At 35.7% G+C, this 19437-nt stretch overlaps 1 protein-coding gene across 1 annotated transcript; it reads right to left on the minus strand.

The window, feature by feature from the left end:
* Positions 1 to 17954: 17954 nt before the first annotated feature.
* Positions 17955 to 18737, minus strand: LOC150084250 (uncharacterized). Its single transcript, XM_090376164.1, has one exon. The coding sequence runs from the start codon at positions 18735 to 18737 to the stop codon at positions 17955 to 17957; it is 783 nt and encodes a 260-aa protein (XP_090232290.1).
* Positions 18738 to 19437: the final 700 nt, after the last annotated feature.

The following is a 19437-nucleotide window of genomic DNA, read 5'->3' on the forward strand; positions in this document are numbered from 1 at the left end:
ATATGGCGTCAAAGGAGCCCTGAACACGTTCAGCTGACCTCCAATTAGTTCAAATCGAAATTTCTTTTAAAAAAAATGATTCAAATATAAATACTTTATTTAGGAAAAAAGAAAATGGCATCTAAAAGTTTTAATTATTATCTGTAAAAAATGAAGAAACTAGCTAATAAATTTAAAACATAAAACAGAATTTTCAGATATCACTTATTTTTTTAAATTATCGCTTAATTAATTTTAATATATTTTAATATTTTTTATATATTTTCATGGAAAATTTATAAAAAATATTAGTAAAATTTTTTAAAAATATTAGTAATTATTAATAAAAATATTAAATATAAAAAATATTAGTAAAAAACATATATCTTCAAATAAAGTCAAATTTTAAAAAAATATTTTGTTATCAAATTAGAGATATGAGTAATAGAAATATTCAAAACAGTGTTCTATTTAAACATTGAGTGGCAAGTTTAATTAATCGATAAATTTCCTCTCTTGTGACATGCTTTTTTAAAGTAGAGACAAGTAGAGACTAAGGGGGCTTTAAAGCCCCCTTAGTCCCTACTTTATTTAGGAAAAAAGAAAATGGCATCTAAAAGTTCACCTTTCCTTTTTTCTGTTCTACTCTTACAATCCAGTGTTCGATTAGAGAGAAAATAAATTCTTTCTGCACACATATGGCGCACGGGTCGCACCCCACATTCACAACGAGTTTAGCCGATATTGCACTATTTGAAAATAATCAGCACTTCTATTGAGATGGAGAGCACTGTTTATTTGAATAGGGTAGGTTCTCCGCCTTTCCAATGAGCCCCGGTAATGCACTACTTCAACCGGAACTTTTCTATTCAGATAGTGAAGTGCTTTAAGTAACGCAATACCGAGGCAACTCATTGTGAAGGTGGAAAGTACGTCACTGATATCTTTATATTTTACTAATAACGGAAAGTACAATGCACAAACGTTTAGTTTTGAATCTGATTGTCCATAACTTTTGCTCTTTCAAAATCATCTTAAGAGGATTTCGCTGTGCTTCTAATTCCTATATATCATATTCATGTGCCTCATTAATGCGTGGTTTTTCCATTCCTACAGGTGATTTCACATCTTCCGGAAACCTGACACTTACAGTTCCTGACAAGAAGGCATCAGAAGAACTGGATTTAGTCTAATTGTTTAAACTTGCAGTAATTTCTAAAAAATATGAACTCTAAGGAAATAACGTCTGAAGTTGGTGGAGAGAATAGTGGATCACCGTTACTTCCACCTAAAATCCCTCAGAGTCAAACAGAAGTTAGGGAATATGGCCAGTTTGTTTATTCAAGAGCAATTAGTCAGGGTCAATTAGGACTACATGGTGGTCTCATATCACAATTATCGCAGGATAAGGAAGTGAGTGAGGAATCAGCTGGGTTTGATGGTACTGGAAGGAGTTCTGTAAATGAAGATAATACTGTTAGTACCCAAAATGAAGTTGCTACAATGACTGATGAATTGGAAGACGTCCAATGTCATCAATGTCCGAAGGAATTTCAAAAATGCGCAAGGATATCATGGGTTTTGTTTTTGGGGATACTAATAAAGTTACTAAGAAAGCTGGTGATATCATTATGGACAAATGGACTAACTTGAAAACTGTTGCTACAGCTTTACTGATTGAAAATGAAAGGCTTAAGGCTATAAATGATGAGGTCATCAAGCGTTCTCAGCTTTTAGAGCAGGTGGTGCAAACCTTTTCTGTTCTCCCGGCCGGGACAGATGAGATTGAAAAGAAAATATCTGTTAGACCTGAGGTAGCAAAAGTTAAGTATGATCATGACACTTTGTATCAACAAAGGCAAGCAGTAAGGAAATCATATGCCGATGTGGTAAGGGGATCTCAGTCTACTGGCAGAGTTGGTAGTGCTGGGGAAAATGTTATCATACTTAGAGCCACAGACAAAAGTGATTATAAAACTAGTATGGATGTGAGGAATACTGTGGAAAACATCTTAAAAACTGAGTTTAAAGCAATAAAAATAAAATCATTGCGACTATTGCGCAATAAGGAAGTTCTTCTTGAGACAGCTACAAAAGCTGAGCTGACTAGTGTTTCAGCGTCAGACTCCCTTGCGTCTTATTGGAATAGCTGCAGGAGTTTCAAAGAAGGGGACTCCATCTATAATAATCTATGATGTTCCCAAGGAACTGAGTCAAGATGACTTTTTAGAAGAATTACATTGTAAGAACCTTGAGGAGTATGATATCCCTCTGGAGCAGGTTAAAAGGGATTTAGTTTTTAGATTTGCAGTTAGATCAAGAAATTCTGCAACAGCTCATTGGGTAATTAGTTTATCATCTAAATTATATAAATGCATTTCAACCTTCGACAGATTATATTTGTCAGTGAGCTCTCACCGGCAAAAAACCATTTATGATAGTGTCAAAATGTTTTTTGTGCCTAGGATATGGTCACACGACCAAATCCTGTTCGCAAAAATCACCTTCATGTGGTCATTGTGCTAAAGGAGGACATGTTGCGGCAGAATGCCCAAATAAAGACCAGGACCCTTGCTGTATTAACTGTCAAATAAAGAAAAGAGATTCAAATCATTCCGTCAGAGATGTCAGAAATCCTGAGTATTTGCGAGCACTCGAACTAGTACAGGCTAGTACATTATATGATTAGAAAGGCTGACTCCGTTAATCTAGGTCACGATGAGTTGGATGTGTGTCAGTTGATTTTATGCAAATTGTAATGTAAACAATACTCAAATAAGGATATTCCAAATAAATGGCCAACGTTCAAAATTGCTAACAGACGAGATCAGACAAATATATCTGAAGAAAAGCAAATGGATGTGGTATCAACCCAAGAACCGTATTGGGCTATAATTCAATCTGATCAGAAATCTAGAATATTAGGATATCCCTTATATTCAAGAGTAATACACTCCGTGCTATATGATCCTAAGATGTTTATTGTAATCTTTAATAGAGAATTGGATGTAGTGATTGCACAAGGTTTATGTAATTCATATGCTACTTGTGTAATGATTGCTTCGGTGTCAATCCGGTTTTATCTCATATCTGCGTATTGCTCTCCTTCCATGGACTTCAATAATTTGCTAGACTACTTGGAGCATGCTTTACTAATATTAAGACCACATAATGTAATTATAACAACTGCTGCTAATGCCAAATCTAGCATTTGGCATAGTTCAATAACTGATACGAGGGGTTTGATGTTGGAAGATCTTATTTATAGTCAATCATTTATATTTGGTTAATAAACCCAATCAGCTATCAACGTTTAGTGGAGCAATGGGAGAATCTAATATTGATATAACTATTATAACAGCTGGATTACAGAACTGTTTGTACGACTGGCGGGTATTTTCCGACTGGACTTCTAGTGATCACCGGGCTATTTCATTCTACGTTGATAGTGTACAGCCATCCCAGAATGTACAGGATCGAATTCGGGAACTAATTAGATTTTCACTTAAAACAATGAACTGGTCAATGATTGAGGATTCTGTCTGCATGGATTTTCCGACGCATAAGCAGCAAGAATTAATAAACCTACCTGCATTGGTTGTAGTTAGGTATATTCAAGATTCTATTACAAAGGCGGCCTATAAGTCTGCTAGAAAAAAGAAAGTTCTACTAAATCATGTCCATAGTGGTCTTGAGATTTAGCGTTGCAACGTAGATCGGTACATCGTGCTAGGAGGCAATTTCAGCGGCATCGACACTGGTCTCCCAGTGAGGTTGCTAGATTACATTAAGAGTACATAGCACTGAAAAATGATTACAGAAGAGCAATAACAAATGCTCTTCTGTAATAACAATCTGGAAAGTCAGCAGAGGATGCTTTAGTGGACTTTCGAACACACATCGAGAGTTCTGCTTCAAAGTATGAATTGGCCATTTTTGTGGATTTTCAGAGTGCCTTTAACTCAGTATGGTAGGAGGCTGCTCTTGCTCAGTTGAGGATAGCTGGATGTTCTCAAGAATTATATAAATTGTTTGGAAGTAATTTTAGTGACATATATGTAATTGTTAAATCTAAAACAAACCTTTTATATTAAAAAGCAGGTTTATCGTGGTTGTCCACAAGGTTCAGTCTTAGGTCCATTCATATGGAACCTTGTCTTGCAAAATTGGTTAGCTCGCTCTTTTTCCAACTGTAGGACAATAGCCTTTGCCGATTACTTAACAATTATAGTGGCTGGGAGTTCGAGGAGTAGTCTTGAACATAATGCTGATGTATTGACTGATTTGCATCTCTGGGCACAAAACTATAAGTTAGCTATTAATCCACATAAAACTAAAATGATGCTTTTTAAAAGCAAATTGAACCATGGTCGACCTCCACAAATAAAGGTAAATGGTATTCAGCTACCTGAAGATAAATATCTAGGAATAGTAATAATATGAACTAAAGTGAAAAAGTTCTCTGGAGCTGTTATTCGTGTTTCTAAGTCTGACTGGGGTTTATCCCGCAAGACCCTCTCATTGTATTATAAGGCAGTATTTCTCCCCACGACAACATATGCAGCGGGCGCTTGGTTTCATCGTGCTGTGTTGGTGAGGTTCCAAGCAAAACTCAACTCTATACAAAGATCAATGCTTCTCAACATGTTGAGAATGTACTGCAGCAATTCAGGTGTTGGCCGGGACTGTTCCTTTGGACTTCTTCCTGATATACTGAGGACTATGTTATCGGATTAAGAAGAAGATTCCTGCTACGTTTCATAACATTACAATTGATACTCAGACAGATATTAAAAGGGAAAAGAAGCGGTGTATAAAGGAGATAATTAACCTATGGCAAACGAGATGGGACACTGGAACTGTGGGAAGGGTGACATATTTATTTCTTCCTGAGGTGATGTTTCTTCTAGATAAAAGCGTAGCTGAATGGTTTACGCCTGGGTTGGAGTTGCTATATATAATAACAGGCCATGGCTCATTGAATGAAAAACTATTTGCTCTAGGATTAACAAATACTGAATTGTGTTTTTGTGAAGCCAAGGAAATTGGTTTCACATTTTGTGTGAATGTAATATGTATAATAGTGAGCGATCAATAATTAGTGATCTCCTGGTGAATGTGATTCCTGGACAGCATCTCTTGATGGACCGAGATGAACGATATGAGAACTTTCACATTCTGTTCTTTTATACTGGTGGAAGTAGTGACATCCTTTGATGCTGGATGAGGATTCGGATCAATTTCTCGGATATTTTGCAGTCACAAATTATCTACACATTTTTAAATGGAATTTAATTATTTGAAATGAAATACTTGAATAAAAAAGTAATTCTGTTTTCTTATTCACAAATTCAGAATTCTCTTATCAAACTCTTTTGATCCAGTGAATCTAATTGCAATATTATATTAATTTAATATTGTATGAATTAAAATATAACAAAATATATATAAAATTCGGTACGTATAATACATGAAAAGGGGAACTTTTGTTGTCGATGACTTGGCTAAAATTTTAATTTTTTATTAGTAATTAAGCCATAAAGATGTTTCAGAATAATAAAGGATGAGATGTCCAAAGAGTTCAATATTGAAATTTAGCTTAAAAAATAAATATTTCAAAAACAGTGAAATAATTAAAATAAAAAAGAAAGTACACAATTCATAAGATCATAATTGATACTTATTATTTTAAGACAAAGGCCAGTATTTGTTTGAAAGTAGTGCAATACCAGCGAAACTCATTGCAAAGACAAAGTCTGTTCTGCAGTAAGCATTAATTAGAATCATAAATAGGCTGCCAAATATTTCATATTATTCACGATATTTTACTTTGCATATTTAAATAGTTACGCTAATTATAATAATACTCATTCAGTAATGGCAATGTTAAATTTCTGGTGCAGAATATTTTAATATTTTTCTATCCAACTTATTTCAAGATTTTCAATCGTCTCCAGAAATGAAACATCACTCGTTAATATTAACTGAGTTCAATTTAGAGACAATAGATGGCGCTGTGCTTATCTTCATCGGCTAGCAATAAAATAAATTCTTCCATCTTTAATATGGATATCTATGACTCACAATAGATATTAAAGTGTGAAATAATCATTGTTTTGCGCATAAAATTAAAACATTTTAAAAAACTTTTGGAATAAACACGAAGCGGTTTTGCCTGCTTGTGCAGCCGTAGGAAATATCTTGTTGAGAATAGCAGATGCAACCCCAGGGGCTCACATCTGGTGAGTATGGGCTTGGCACACCCAGCGTCCTGAGTTGGATATCATCATTCTTCTCTTTCTTGGTGATTTTTTTTTTTTTTTCTCTCTCTCTCTCTCTAATAATTATAATTATTCCCTCCACAGTTCGCGAAATCATCTTCCCCCAACAAGTGCGACTCCCACAAATGAAACCAGCAACCAGAAAATGTCCTTTCTAATTTCTGAAAATAAAAGAGAAAAATTTAACGCAGAAAACTTACCAGTGTTTCTCCCATGCCCACGGATTAAAATGAAGCAATTTTCTTGCTTGGTATTGAAGAATATTAAGAAATAATTTAGAAATTTCATTAGCATCAGAGAAAGAAATATATTTTTTCTTGGGGATGAGTTTTTCTTTTTGATCGGCTTCTTTTATTCTCCATTCCTTAGTAAAGAGGCCCTTTTCCTCGAAGACTACTTCCATCTTTGACAGAAACTTGTCAAAGGGAAAAAATAGACTACCATCCATATACTGTATATTATAACAGAAGCCTGGATATTATATTTCTTTCCATATCACTTATTGGAGGAATGAATGTGCAATATGGCGGATATGGTATGGCGTATTGCCCATTCATATGAAAGTCGTTGCTTTTCAAAGAATTCTTCTTTTTTTTTTTTTTTGAAGTGAAAACCTTTCTGGCGGCACCTACTAAATTTATGGGCTGAAGTAAAATCAATTGGAAACGAAAATGACAGACGGAAATTGCGCAAATGACGTCACATCCTAAATGACGCCAATGGTGAGGACCTCAATAGTCCAGATCTGCAATCATTTTTATTTTATTATTATATTTATTTATATTTTTTTATTATTATTTATTTTATATATATTTTATTTTATTAAATTATTTAAATTTTATTTATTTATTTTATTTATTTTTACTATTTTAATTAATTAATTTATTATTACTTTTTTATAGCTGGCACCTAGGTCATTCTACTTGTTGGTATGGCCTAGGCGCCATATTTAAAAAGTTGAGTATTTTTGAGGAGTGCTACTGTATAAGATTATTAAAATTAATTTAGTTTCTTATACTTATAACTGGGATTGTTTATTTCTACTCCGTAATTTTAATTTTTCTATTTTTTTTTTAATGTTTTATGTAAGTAAATATAATGTCTCCAATTAGATTGTTAGATTCCTTTGGATAACGAGAATCGGATCCTTGTAAAATTTTATGAATAAAGAATTTTATTATTATTATTATTATTATTATAAAGAAAAACAACTGAATATTGAACAAAAGCGCCGAATGATGTGAAAGAACACTTTATTGACAACGTTACAAGAACTTACAACAAGAAAACTTCAGTTATTTGTCAGAACAGATCAGAGTCCAAGCTGAGGATGTCGACAGAGATCCCACTTGAATGTGACTTTTGGGTTTCAGCGATTCGATTATCCAATCCAGGCTGCTTTTGGGTTTCAGCAGTTCGAGTATCCAATCCACGCTGCTGTTTTCAGTCACAGTGACTCCAATGGTTGCGTAATTCTGATTGAGGATGAATCAGAATGAAAACTAAAATCGTGACAATGCCGGACGTTCTTCAGGAATCTGTTCTTACGTATAATATTTGCCTCCTTTCTTTTCTTTTTTTCTTGACGACACCTTCATCCATGTGGAACGCCCTTTGATGAGGAAATATGAATCTTGGAGAAAAAATAACTATTTCCCATTCGTACTGTTCTTTCTTCGAGCCCACCAGTTCGTGGCTGGATTGGAAGAACAGCAACTACCAGAACGGGCTTTGTTGTTTGATTAAAAAGGTTATTAACAAGAGCGTAACCGTTATTTTTGCTTATTATTTTAGGTGTGGTTCTCTACGTGTTAGTCTTAAATGTTGATTAAATTGGATGGGTTCATTGGTTGAAACGGGAAATTCCCGGCAATAATATGACACTACCTGCTGATTGTAAGCAATATTTTACAAATGTTGAAAAGGTTTCAACTTTTTTTTTTTTTTTCAATCTCAATTTTCAAGTTTTATCGAAGAATTTTTCAGCACAAGGATCATATTCGATATTCATTCGTTTTATAACCGCTTGATGCATTTTTGTGTCGGTATTCGATATACCACCTACTGCTGGAGACATTTTATCACTGTCCCACTGTCTATTTGTCGATCTTTATATTGGGCAGAAGCCTTCAGGAGGCAGACTGAAATGAATAGAATGTAGGCGATACACAGTGTATTTTGAAAGGGGGGGGATCGTTCGCATAATGGGTGTGGTAGTAATCGTGAATCTTTCTGTTCACTACGTTTACTTCAGTTTTAATTTTGTAAGCAGATGAATTGTGAAATACGGCTGGGATTTCTGATTCCGATATTTCTGCAGGATGAACAGGAGGAAATGATTATTATACACCCCCACTGTGACAAAGAAGTGGAATTTCAGGATTTTTTTTAAACACAAAGTAATTTAATAATGCTTTTACTAGATCGTTAAACACTTGTCATCGTTCTCCAAAAAGAATTTAAATTGCATTTTGTCATTTGGTTTTGATTAATGATTTTTGGACAAGTTTAAATCCCATTTGATGGTTTCAGTCGTGAACCAACAGATCGCCAAAGCAAGCTGGTTCATTACGGCTGTGAAGTGTGCAAATATGGAAAGAGTTCTCCCAGAATTCCTCTCTACAGCGAACAGTGCTTTAATCCAAACAAGTGTTGAAGACTTCAAAGTGAAGGGGGGGGGACAGGTGGAGCCAGTGTCGGTAAAGCATAGCACTGGCAAACGGAAGACAATTTTTTTCAAGAAATTTTGACCACGAGAGGAGTAACATTTGTTATTATTAGTACGCGTGAAAGAGACCTTTATAGTGCACTACAAACTGATTAGAGTTTAATTTAGATCGAAAATATACTTAAAAAGTACGGTGTTTGTCTACACAGGTCAATGGCGTATTCCCCATCCCATAATAACAATGCCACATTCTCGGGAAAGTTATTCATTCACTCTTTCTTTCGTTACAAAAACCTTAATTTCCATCATAACTTTTAACTATCCACACCCCTTCCATCTTCTTCAGTCATTCTAAATATTCGGATGGGAAGACGGCTCACCTCTTCGTATTTTACTATTTCCACTGCGAAGAATGTCCATCAGTCATCTACCTCTGGGTTAATCTGTTTCGTTGCTGTTCACGATGCAACCATTTCAACACCGCCTTCGTTATTTCATCCTCTCTGTGTACTGTTCGCCATGTGTGTGTAGTCATATCAATCTGCCACTCCATTCTATTTCTGTTTCAATGGTTTATCCTTTAGCCATCATGGGATGGCCTCAATCCTTAATTGCGCGTGTAACGATGCGCTTCTTTTGAAAGGGTTTCATGTTAATGTATCCAACTTCAAGATTGTTACATGCAAAACTGGGCTCTGTTCAACAGCGAGTGCTCCTTATGCGTTTAGAAAATGAACATTTTCTTAATTTTCGATTTATAATTTGCCTCTTTAATTTCTGATAAGAACTTAAGTGAATGGAAATTAGTACCTCAATAAGAAACCTCTGAATGCAAACAGATTTTTTTTTCTTGTTTTACTAAATTGTCATCCATTAATATGAGCATGAAATTTGGATTATAATGAAAGCATAAACTTACCTTTTGTTATACTGGAAATAAATTAGAATTTTTTTTTTCTGTTCCTATTCTTAAACGAAGGCATCGGCTTAATACAAAAATCACCTATGTAATATCTTAATCTGAAACTGTTACTATAGCAACCGTCCTTGTCCATGTAGAAATTCTTCAATAATTTTCTTGCGCACATTCATTTCGTGCACACGAACTCCCCTCCCACAAGTCCCATAAAATATGAAACATTAATGTTCAGCTTACAAACAGCAGATGGCGTTGCGTTGATTTTCTTTAACAAGCAATAACCACCTCCATCTTTAATCAGGATTCAAATCTATGAAACACAGAATGAGTGCAACAGACCGGCAGTTCTCTAGAGGGATACACCATATTGAGAGCAGTTCTTAGTGAAGTTGGGAAAATGAGTTTTCTTCATTGGTTCATGAAGTGAAAAGAATTTAGAATTGTCTTTGGAATAAGTGTGAGTTTGTGGCTCTTGCAGCCACAGAAAATTATTAGTGGAGAACTGCTGGTTCCGAGCAGTAAATAAATGTGGAACTCACACCTTCGAGGAATAACAAGGCAAAAACAATTCTTCCCCAACTTCTCCTCTCCTTTCTTAATTAAGCTCTTAAAGTAAATTAACCTTCCTTTAATAAGCAACAAAACCCGGCCAGTGAGTTAGTGCCCAACGCACCAAACCACAAACAGAGGGCGAGAAAGTGGACGTGAAAAATAAAAATCTTTATTTCCTCTAAGGTTCCTGCGAACAACCCCCAACAAGTGCGACTCCCACAAATGAAAGCATCGCCCAGACATTTGTATTCTGAAAATAAAAGCGAAAAATCAGTTAAAAGGAAAAAAATTGAAAAAAATTGAGATCTAAATTTATTCTACAGACGCGCAAAGAAACGTTTGTTGTTAAGCTTTTCTATGCGAGTGCAGAAAAAAAAAAAAAAAATTGAAGAAAACAAAAGAAAGAAAAATAATTAAAAAAGAAAGTTAGTTTCTCGCGTCATCAACGGGGTTCGAACCCGAGCCTTTTCCGCCCCGTGTGGGGTGGACGTTGACGATTCCGCTGTGCTATCGAGCAGACGATAGCAAAAAAGGAGAAATTCCTTGGAGATAACATGACGTCAACGGTATGGGCGGACCCAGTCCGTATCAATAGAACATGCCCCATGCCATGATACCACCGCCAGCCGCTTGAGTAGTGGACACGAAACAGTCTCAATGCATGGATTTATGGATTCATGCCACACTTTCACCCTACTATTGGTCTAAAAAACGCGTAAATCGTCAGACCATATGATATTTTTCCACTATTCAACAGCTTGGCGTTGCCAAAAGCTAAGAAATGAAGTCTATAGTCGAATTTTTCGATATTTTACAGAAAGAAGTGTCTTTTGTATAAGAATACGACTACCAAATCTCAGATTCTTCAACTCCTGCTCGTTTAGCTCTTTCCAACGGTGTATAATAAGCTATAGGTTGTAGACATAAAATATTCATCTTACTTCTGGACAAAAGAAAGAAAAAATAAGTTCTCATTTAGTAACCCGAGTAGAACAAAAAGTGGAAAATAAACTTCACTTTTTTCTTTTACTGTTGTCTCCTAATTTGATTATAAAAATATTTTTAAAAGCGAATATAATTTTGCACAAATTATAAAAAGTAAAAAAAAAACCCAAAAAATTAATTAAAAAAAAAAAAAGGTGTTTTATTAAGTTTTCAAATCAGAAATTAAAATACAGAATATAAAAATGGAAAGTATAAATAGGCATATCAATATAAATTTTACTTTACAGTTCTTTCTACAAAGAAGTGACTACTCAATTAGATTTAAAGAAAATATCAAGTTTGTATAGAAATACTCACTCTGATTAATCAAATATATATTCTCAAATGTATGATGGATCCCTCATGACATGCGCACATTTCTTTTTCGTGTTTAACTGCAGCAATAGAATTGAGTGTGTATAGCAGAATAATTGAACATTGGCAGAAAATATCTATTCTTATACTGAATAATTTTTAAGGACAATTGTTAAGGTTTTAAGGTCGTGATTTGCAATGTAAATTAATTAATTACATTGGCATCGTTTTGGTCATATCTCATATTGTGACTGCCTTCCCAACGAGTTGCCATGGTATTGTACTACCTAGAATAAATAACAATTGCAACACTAGGGTACCTGCCCTCCCACCGAAGAGAAGACAACAAGCTTTGAAACGGTGCCGTCTGGGTGGTGGTATCCGCTGAGAATAAATAACAATGGTCTTCTCCACTGGTGAAGTGTTATTTATTCGAAGTAGTACAATACCATGGCAACTCGTTGTGAAGGCAGTCACTATATGAGATATAACCAAAACGATGCCAATGTAATTAATTAATTTAATTAATTAATTTAACTACTTTGGTAGATAGCTATGTTAAAATCATGCATCTGCACTAACCTACATATAAGCCATAAGTATAACGCATGGTTTTATATTTCCTCTGGTGGTATTTGTTCGTGTCTCATTGGGCTTAATTTGCAGATGTAATATTAGATGTAATATTGCAGATGTAATTTAATCCAATCTTTGGATTGAACACATTTGGAAACCTTCCATCTGAAGTTGCCTTATACTGAAGGTGGTCGTGATTTGCAATGAATTAGTTGTAAATTATTTATACATTCAATAGCCAAAAAATTATAAACCTTTATTCTCTATCTAGTAGGGCTACCTTTTGTCCCAATACAACTCTTACACGCCATGTTATGGATTCTATTAGGTGTCTGGGAGTCTAGCTCTACATTTGACCATTCTTCCTTCAGAAATTTGTCAGCTGCTGTACTGAGATCGATAGAGAACTGCGAGGCTGAACTGCTTTTTCTAAGGTAGTCTAGGCATTGTCAACTGAATTCAGATCTCGAGGGTAGATGTTGGGAATCTTGGGAATTTTCCTTGAACGATTTAGATGCAATTTTCACACGGGGAATAGTTCCGTTGTCGTCTTGAAAAATTCCATCGCATTTCTGCTAAAAAATGAAGCTTTGTAGGGTGAAGTAGATCCGATAAAAGAAAGATATTCATTGGAGATAACATGATTTTAAAAGTATGGGCGGACCCAATCCATATCAATAGAACATACCCCGTGCCATGATACCACTGCCAACAGCTTGAGTGGTGGACACGAGACAGACTGAATGTATGGATTTATGGATTCATGCCACACTTTCACTCTACCATTGCTCAAAAAAACCAAAAAAAAACCCGTATAAATCGTCAGACCACGTGATCTTTTTCCACTACTTCACAGTAAAGTCTTAACGTTGGAAATTTTTCGATATTTTTACAGAAAGAAGCGCCAAATCTCAGATTCTTCAACTCCCGCCGCATAGTTCCGTTGGAAATAGGTCTTTATTTTCCTAAATTGAATTTTTAAACCATTTGTTGCACATTAGTTCTATTCTGATGCACAGTTCGCTTTAAATTCCTGCTTTTTTGGTTCTTGGAATATCGAATTTCTACCGTATTTCTTCCTTTTAAAGCTGCATTCTCCTTCTCGTATACTTTTGAGATGGTTGCTCTCAACACTAACTAGCATTCTTTGAAGGAATTTTTATGGGTTTTTTTCACAACGTGGCTGAGTTAGTCGGTCTCAGGCAAGGGTTACATGTTTTTTTTCTCCTGAAACTCGGGTTTTTTGTCCAGCAAACAGAAAATCGACTTCGGAACTTAAGAACTTTACAGATAATATACACGGAGCAATATGGCTTTAGTCACTGATGCTCCTAATAATACAACAATAACAACTTTCGACGCACCAGTGATTTCCTTTGTTTTTTTCAATTAATAATTGAGAAATAAATCATAGTAAACTACTGCTTATGTAAGATTACATCATCAGATTAATATGGACTGTTCTATTATATGGATCAGAGACATGGACACTGGAAAGAGGAGATTAGACTGCAAGAAGCTTTCAAGATGTGGGTATAGAGGAGAATGGAAAGGATGAAGAGGAAGTCTTGAGGAAAGTAGAAGAGAGAACGTTAGTAAAAGAACTAAGAAGAAGACAAAAGAACTTCATAGGACATATATTGAGAAGAGAAAACATATCGAGGAAATTTATTGAGGGGGAGATATGTTGGAACAGAGCTGTAGGGAGAAGGAGAATTGAAATGATAGATTGGATAGGAAGAGGAAATTATGCAGGTATTAAAAGGAGACACAAGGTACAGAAGCATGGCGACAATTGAGCGCTAAACGAACCAGAACTCTGTTACAAGGATTAATTGCACTTCAAGTTTAAACTGTTATTGTTATGATGATGAGATCTTGATTTACAATATCATTGGTCATTGCGCAAGCGCATTAATAACTTAATTTGGTATTTAAAAATTAACTCATTAAAATTTTGATAATATTATAAATTCGATTTCTGACTGGCTGAGACATTTCAAATGATATATGATTTATCACTGTGGATGCAAAATTCGAAGTCAATATCGTTAACAAATAGCTATTTAAGAACAGTTTTGATAATGTACAAGGGCCAGGATCCTCTGGGACCCATTCCAGAGGGAAGAGGAGGAAAAAAAAAAAAAAATACCCGTGGTGCTGGTTGTGAAAAAAAAAAGTGCAGTTGAAAAAAAAATAATAATAATTAGTAATAAAAAAATAAATAATAATAAATAAATTAATTAATTTAAAATAAATAAATAATAATAATAAAAGAGCTAGTGTTGCAGGTAAGAATAAAAAAAATATATATATATATGAAAAAATAAGAAGCATGGCAAATTTAGTAAAAAAATAATAATAATAAACAAAATAAAATAATAAATAAATAGAGTATTTAAATTTTTTTTTTGAATTTAGCCTTTCTTTTCACCAGTGAAATCTAGGCTATAGAATCACTTCTCTGGTTTTGGTTGGCATTGGCATACAAGGTCTTCGGGTCACCGGGTAAAAATGCCAGATGCGAAGACCTGCAGGGAAGAAAGATTGTTTGGAGTCTGGATTAGTTGATCCACCTGGTTTGGGGAGAAGTTGGGAATTTCTCTCCGAAGTTGATCTTTGAGATTCATGTACAAGTCGCAATCAAAAAGAAGATGGTACCAGTTTTCTTTGGATTCACAAAAGCATAGGTCAATAGCTAGAAGTCCCAGTTGGTATAGCTTTTCATTCAGGCCAGTCACCAAGAAGGACGTCTCAAGGCTAAGAGAGAACCAGGATCTTGTGGTTTTGGTCATTTCAAATTTAACCTCGGGGAGGAATCTCTTCGTTACTTGCTTTGTGGCGATGTATTCCATCTGGTTTGCCAGATGTTGACCAGTTCGTTGTAACATCGTGTTCTTCCCCCGACAGCGCTGTCCACGATGAGATTTTATTCCGGAAATGCCATATTCCCGATACACTCTTGATACTGTCGAACGGGGATAGTGCAATTTCTGTACTACCGCCGCGACAGAGTGACCCACTATCATCCCTCTTTCAAAGTCGGTCAACTCACGACGTTTATCCATACTGACATCGAATTACCGTCTACGTGAATGCAGTGTGCCTATATACCTGCCAAGCGGTGGGTTCCTCCACTAGCGAGAGGGGTGACAGCGTCGCGTAGCAGAGGAACCAGGTATCCTATGAATTCTGTCCTTTCAGTGTAGAATAACTACGTTCCCTATAATCTCTACGCAGCGATAGTCGAAAGTATTAAGTCAAAATGTTGACTATGTTTCGGATTGGTTCAGTGTGTCACGTACTTTTTTAAGAAATAGAGGGAGCGGGCTCGAATGCGCTTACTCCGACATGGGGATTGGATTGTCCAATATATTTTATACGTTGCAAATGCACAGCAACAAGTCGCACATCTACAAAAAAAACGTGGTACAGAAAGAATTTGTATACTGAATTACTGAATGGAATATAATGCATAAATCCCACAATTGGGGTACTTTTTTTTTGTAAGTTCAGCTGGCCTATTTCTCTTATACCCTTGTACGGTCGACTATTCTCAGAGAAATATTCAAAAAATACCATATTTTTGAGGAGTTGTACTGTATAAGGTTATTAAAATTAGTTTAGTTTCTTTTACCTATAATTGGGATTATGTTTCCTCGGTAATTTAAATTTTTAATTTTACTTTTTTTTGTCATATTGGAAGGATATGAAAGGATTTTGTGCAATGCGTTTCAAATCAATTTGTAAAGATTTTCTGAAAAAAAAAAACAAAAAAAAAAACACATTTATCCATGCTGTTTTCAACAGGATTATTTATTCAAACTTCGTATTTATGTTAACATTGTTCTCCAAGGTTTATTATATATAATATTTTATTATATCATTTTCAATTGGCTACAGCAAACTAGAAAGTACCTAGTATTATAATCATTTATTTATGTACTTTAATTTTACGTAAATAATTTATTTTGAAAGAAAATAAAAGACAAATCACAAGTTCTCTCATTTAATATTCAGGTAATGTTACCAGTGCGTATATGCAGATATACTGATATATGCTAATTTGATTACGTCACGTGCATGAAGCTCGAGGCATGCGTATTGTTACTAGTTGAAGCCCAGGAATCTACGGGGCTACATAAGTAAAAAGAGAGACAGTAATGGATGCTCGTTGAATAGTATATATTTTTGCTTCAGGGGCAATTTAGTGTCTACAAGTACTTAAATTTCTAGTGACTGGTGTAATTGTATTTATGATTCGAAAGTAAACATCCTCACCGACATGTGCATAGTCTCAGAAGAAGTTGCTTTGCTATGATTTTTACCAGGAATTTTAAAAAAAGAAATTTAGCTTGTGTAATTGTTGGGTTTTTATAACACGCAAAATGGAGACTATCGAGGAAGACAAGATGGCATTACCCAAGTTTTGTCAACTCTAGCTTGAATTTTGCTTCAACTTCGGTGTTCCTGACAGAGTGAATAACGGTCGGGGAGTGTACACCCTCCTGGATTTCTGACCTGTTATTCAATTCAGCGAAGAAAGTCCAGGTATGTTCTTTATTTTATGTTATTTAAGTTAGTGGGCAAGCTTTTTTTTTTTTTTTTTTTGCTATAGGCGTTTTCTTATAATGAACGTTGGACTACCATCAAGCCAATGGGTAGAGATTCAGAAACGGGTACCCCTTTCAAAATGGCGGCGAGGAGAGGGGGGGAAAGCAATGATGGACGGATTTTGACTCCGCCCACTCACTGCGTTTCCCCTCCTCTCCTCGCCCGATGGATTTCAAGTGACACGCGGACGGCACTTGGCACAGCAACAAATATGGAGGCTGAAAACAATGATAAATCCAATAAATTTAAAAGTTCAAGTTACCAAAATGCACGTTTTTTCGCGATAATAAAATGTCACGTGATATTTGAATAAGTCGCATATAGCTGAAAAGGGGAGAAGGAAATTTAAAAGGAAATTTCGCGAAAGAAAAGGAACGTCAAATCAACAAAATTTAAAAATAAAACAAAAAGTTACACGAAATGCAATCACTTGATTCTTCTCGCCCATACATAAGACTATTTCGCGAGCATTAACGACGAACTGAGACGAAGAAATACCACTTGAAAATGTATATTATACAATATATCTATAAGTATATTATTTCATTTCCTACGTACAATCATAATATCAATTTAGGAATTATTACTTTGGCAAAACGGCGAAGCTTTGAAGATGAAACGCGCTACGGCATTAGTTCAAAATTAGCTCTCTCTATCTGTAAAAAGAAATTCGCGCGCTCTACATCAAGGAACGAATCAAGTGTCAGGTTTCCATAAGCTCTTCGCTGGTTAGGGCGGGAGTAAAAAAATAAATCGAAAAGGCCTAAAAAAATGCATACTCGATGTCACTTTTTTCTCGCTTTGAACTGGGTCCACCAAACCTGAGGATATAAAAATACGGAGATAGAAAAACGTGCACATAAATGCAAGTTTTTCTATGCTATTTTACGAGCATTAACAATGAGAAAGGCTGAAAAGAAGAAAAAGAAAAGGTAAATTTAGGGGAAATATGACGAAACAGAAACAAAAATGAAATGCACGTTTTTCTATGCTATTCCTACGAAAAACAATCAGATTGAACTGGGACAAAGAAAAACCACTCACCTCATCGGTCGGGTGTCCTCCTTCAATCCTCGGTTTCCGGCTTATATACAGCGCTCACATCTTTTAGAAACTGAAGCGTGAGATCGCTGCTGCTTGAATTCTTCCTTCGCCACATATACTCTGCGAGGTAGGAGTCAAACTGACCATTGACTTTGCTAAATGACAGTTGCCGTTTAATGGCACTCCATGTTCCCTCGATTTTGTTTGTGTTTGCACCTGTTTCCGGGTCGGTGAAATGAATTGAGTGGTTAACAGTTAGATGTTTAAACCCTTCGTCTCCCAGACAATCATACGACTTCCAACAGTCCGATACTATGGTGGTACCGGGCCGAATGGAAGTCTTAATGATGTCTATGAGAACGTCTTTACTCCTATTTTCCACGACCCGGAAAAAACACTTTCCTGTCTCCCGCTCAATCCCACCAAACACCCATTGCCCATTCACTCTTTTTCCTCTATTATATTTCCTTTTGCCGAACTTGCTCTCATCTATCTCAACAGTTACATTCACTCCTCCTATCATACCAATTTCCCTCTGGCACACTTCCACACACACTTCTCTGCAAAAACTCCTCCAGTCACTCACGGTCGCGGACCCAACACCAAGCTCTACCATAATATGATCGACGGGCACCTTCCCAACCCAATAATGAGTTAGAAGGAGCACGTCGATTATACTGAGCTTGCTGAAGGAGAACCACGACCCCTTTCGCACAGATCTTTTACAATAATGAGGATTGGCCCCTTTCGCTCGGCAGACCCACTCAAAACCATCCGAACGATCCTTCCGCTCGGCCAATCTCATTTTCCTTTCACACCGAAAACATTTGTACTCACACGCAATCAAATTTGTTTTCTGGCACCATTCAATTACACTCTTGCATCCTTCATTTTTCAAACACACAAACATTTGCGCACTGATTCGTTCCATTTTCTCAAGGGTTGAACGGAGAGAAACAAATAAAAAAACAACAAAAAAATATACAACAAAAAAAAAAACCTGTGACAAAGGAGATAACAGAGCAGCAGCAGCAGGACACCCGCACAAATGAAATACTGTCTAAAAATGACCGCCAGAACCTGGAAATGGCGCAATAGTAATCAGCCAATAACAATGTGATTGGCTAATTACTATTACTAATATGGCTTCGAGCGCCGTTTTGCCGAAGTAATAATTCCTAAATAGATATTATGATATTATTATTTTTGCTGTTTTCAAGTGAATTAATAGTTTTTGCTGAACGCTAAAAGTAGGAAATGAAATAATATACTTCTGTTTATGTATATTGAGAGTTTCAATTTTGTAAATTGAGTAGAAATTATTAGTTTCTCTCAGTGGGGGGGGGGGCAATTTTCAAGTGAGATTGAAAATTAGGGTTATCGGGGACGGGATAGACTTCCATTCCGCCCGGTACCACCATAGCATCGGACTGTGGACATGTGTTTTTGTAAAGGGCGGCTCCTAGAACGTGAGTTCATCTCCGCCTCGTATCTCTGTGAAGAAC

This window comes from Mastigoproctus giganteus, chromosome 6 (assembly GCF_048544385.1).
Source record: "Mastigoproctus giganteus isolate SK-2022 chromosome 6, ASM4854438v1, whole genome shotgun sequence".
Classification (NCBI taxonomy): Eukaryota; Metazoa; Arthropoda; class Arachnida; order Uropygi; family Thelyphonidae; genus Mastigoproctus; species Mastigoproctus giganteus.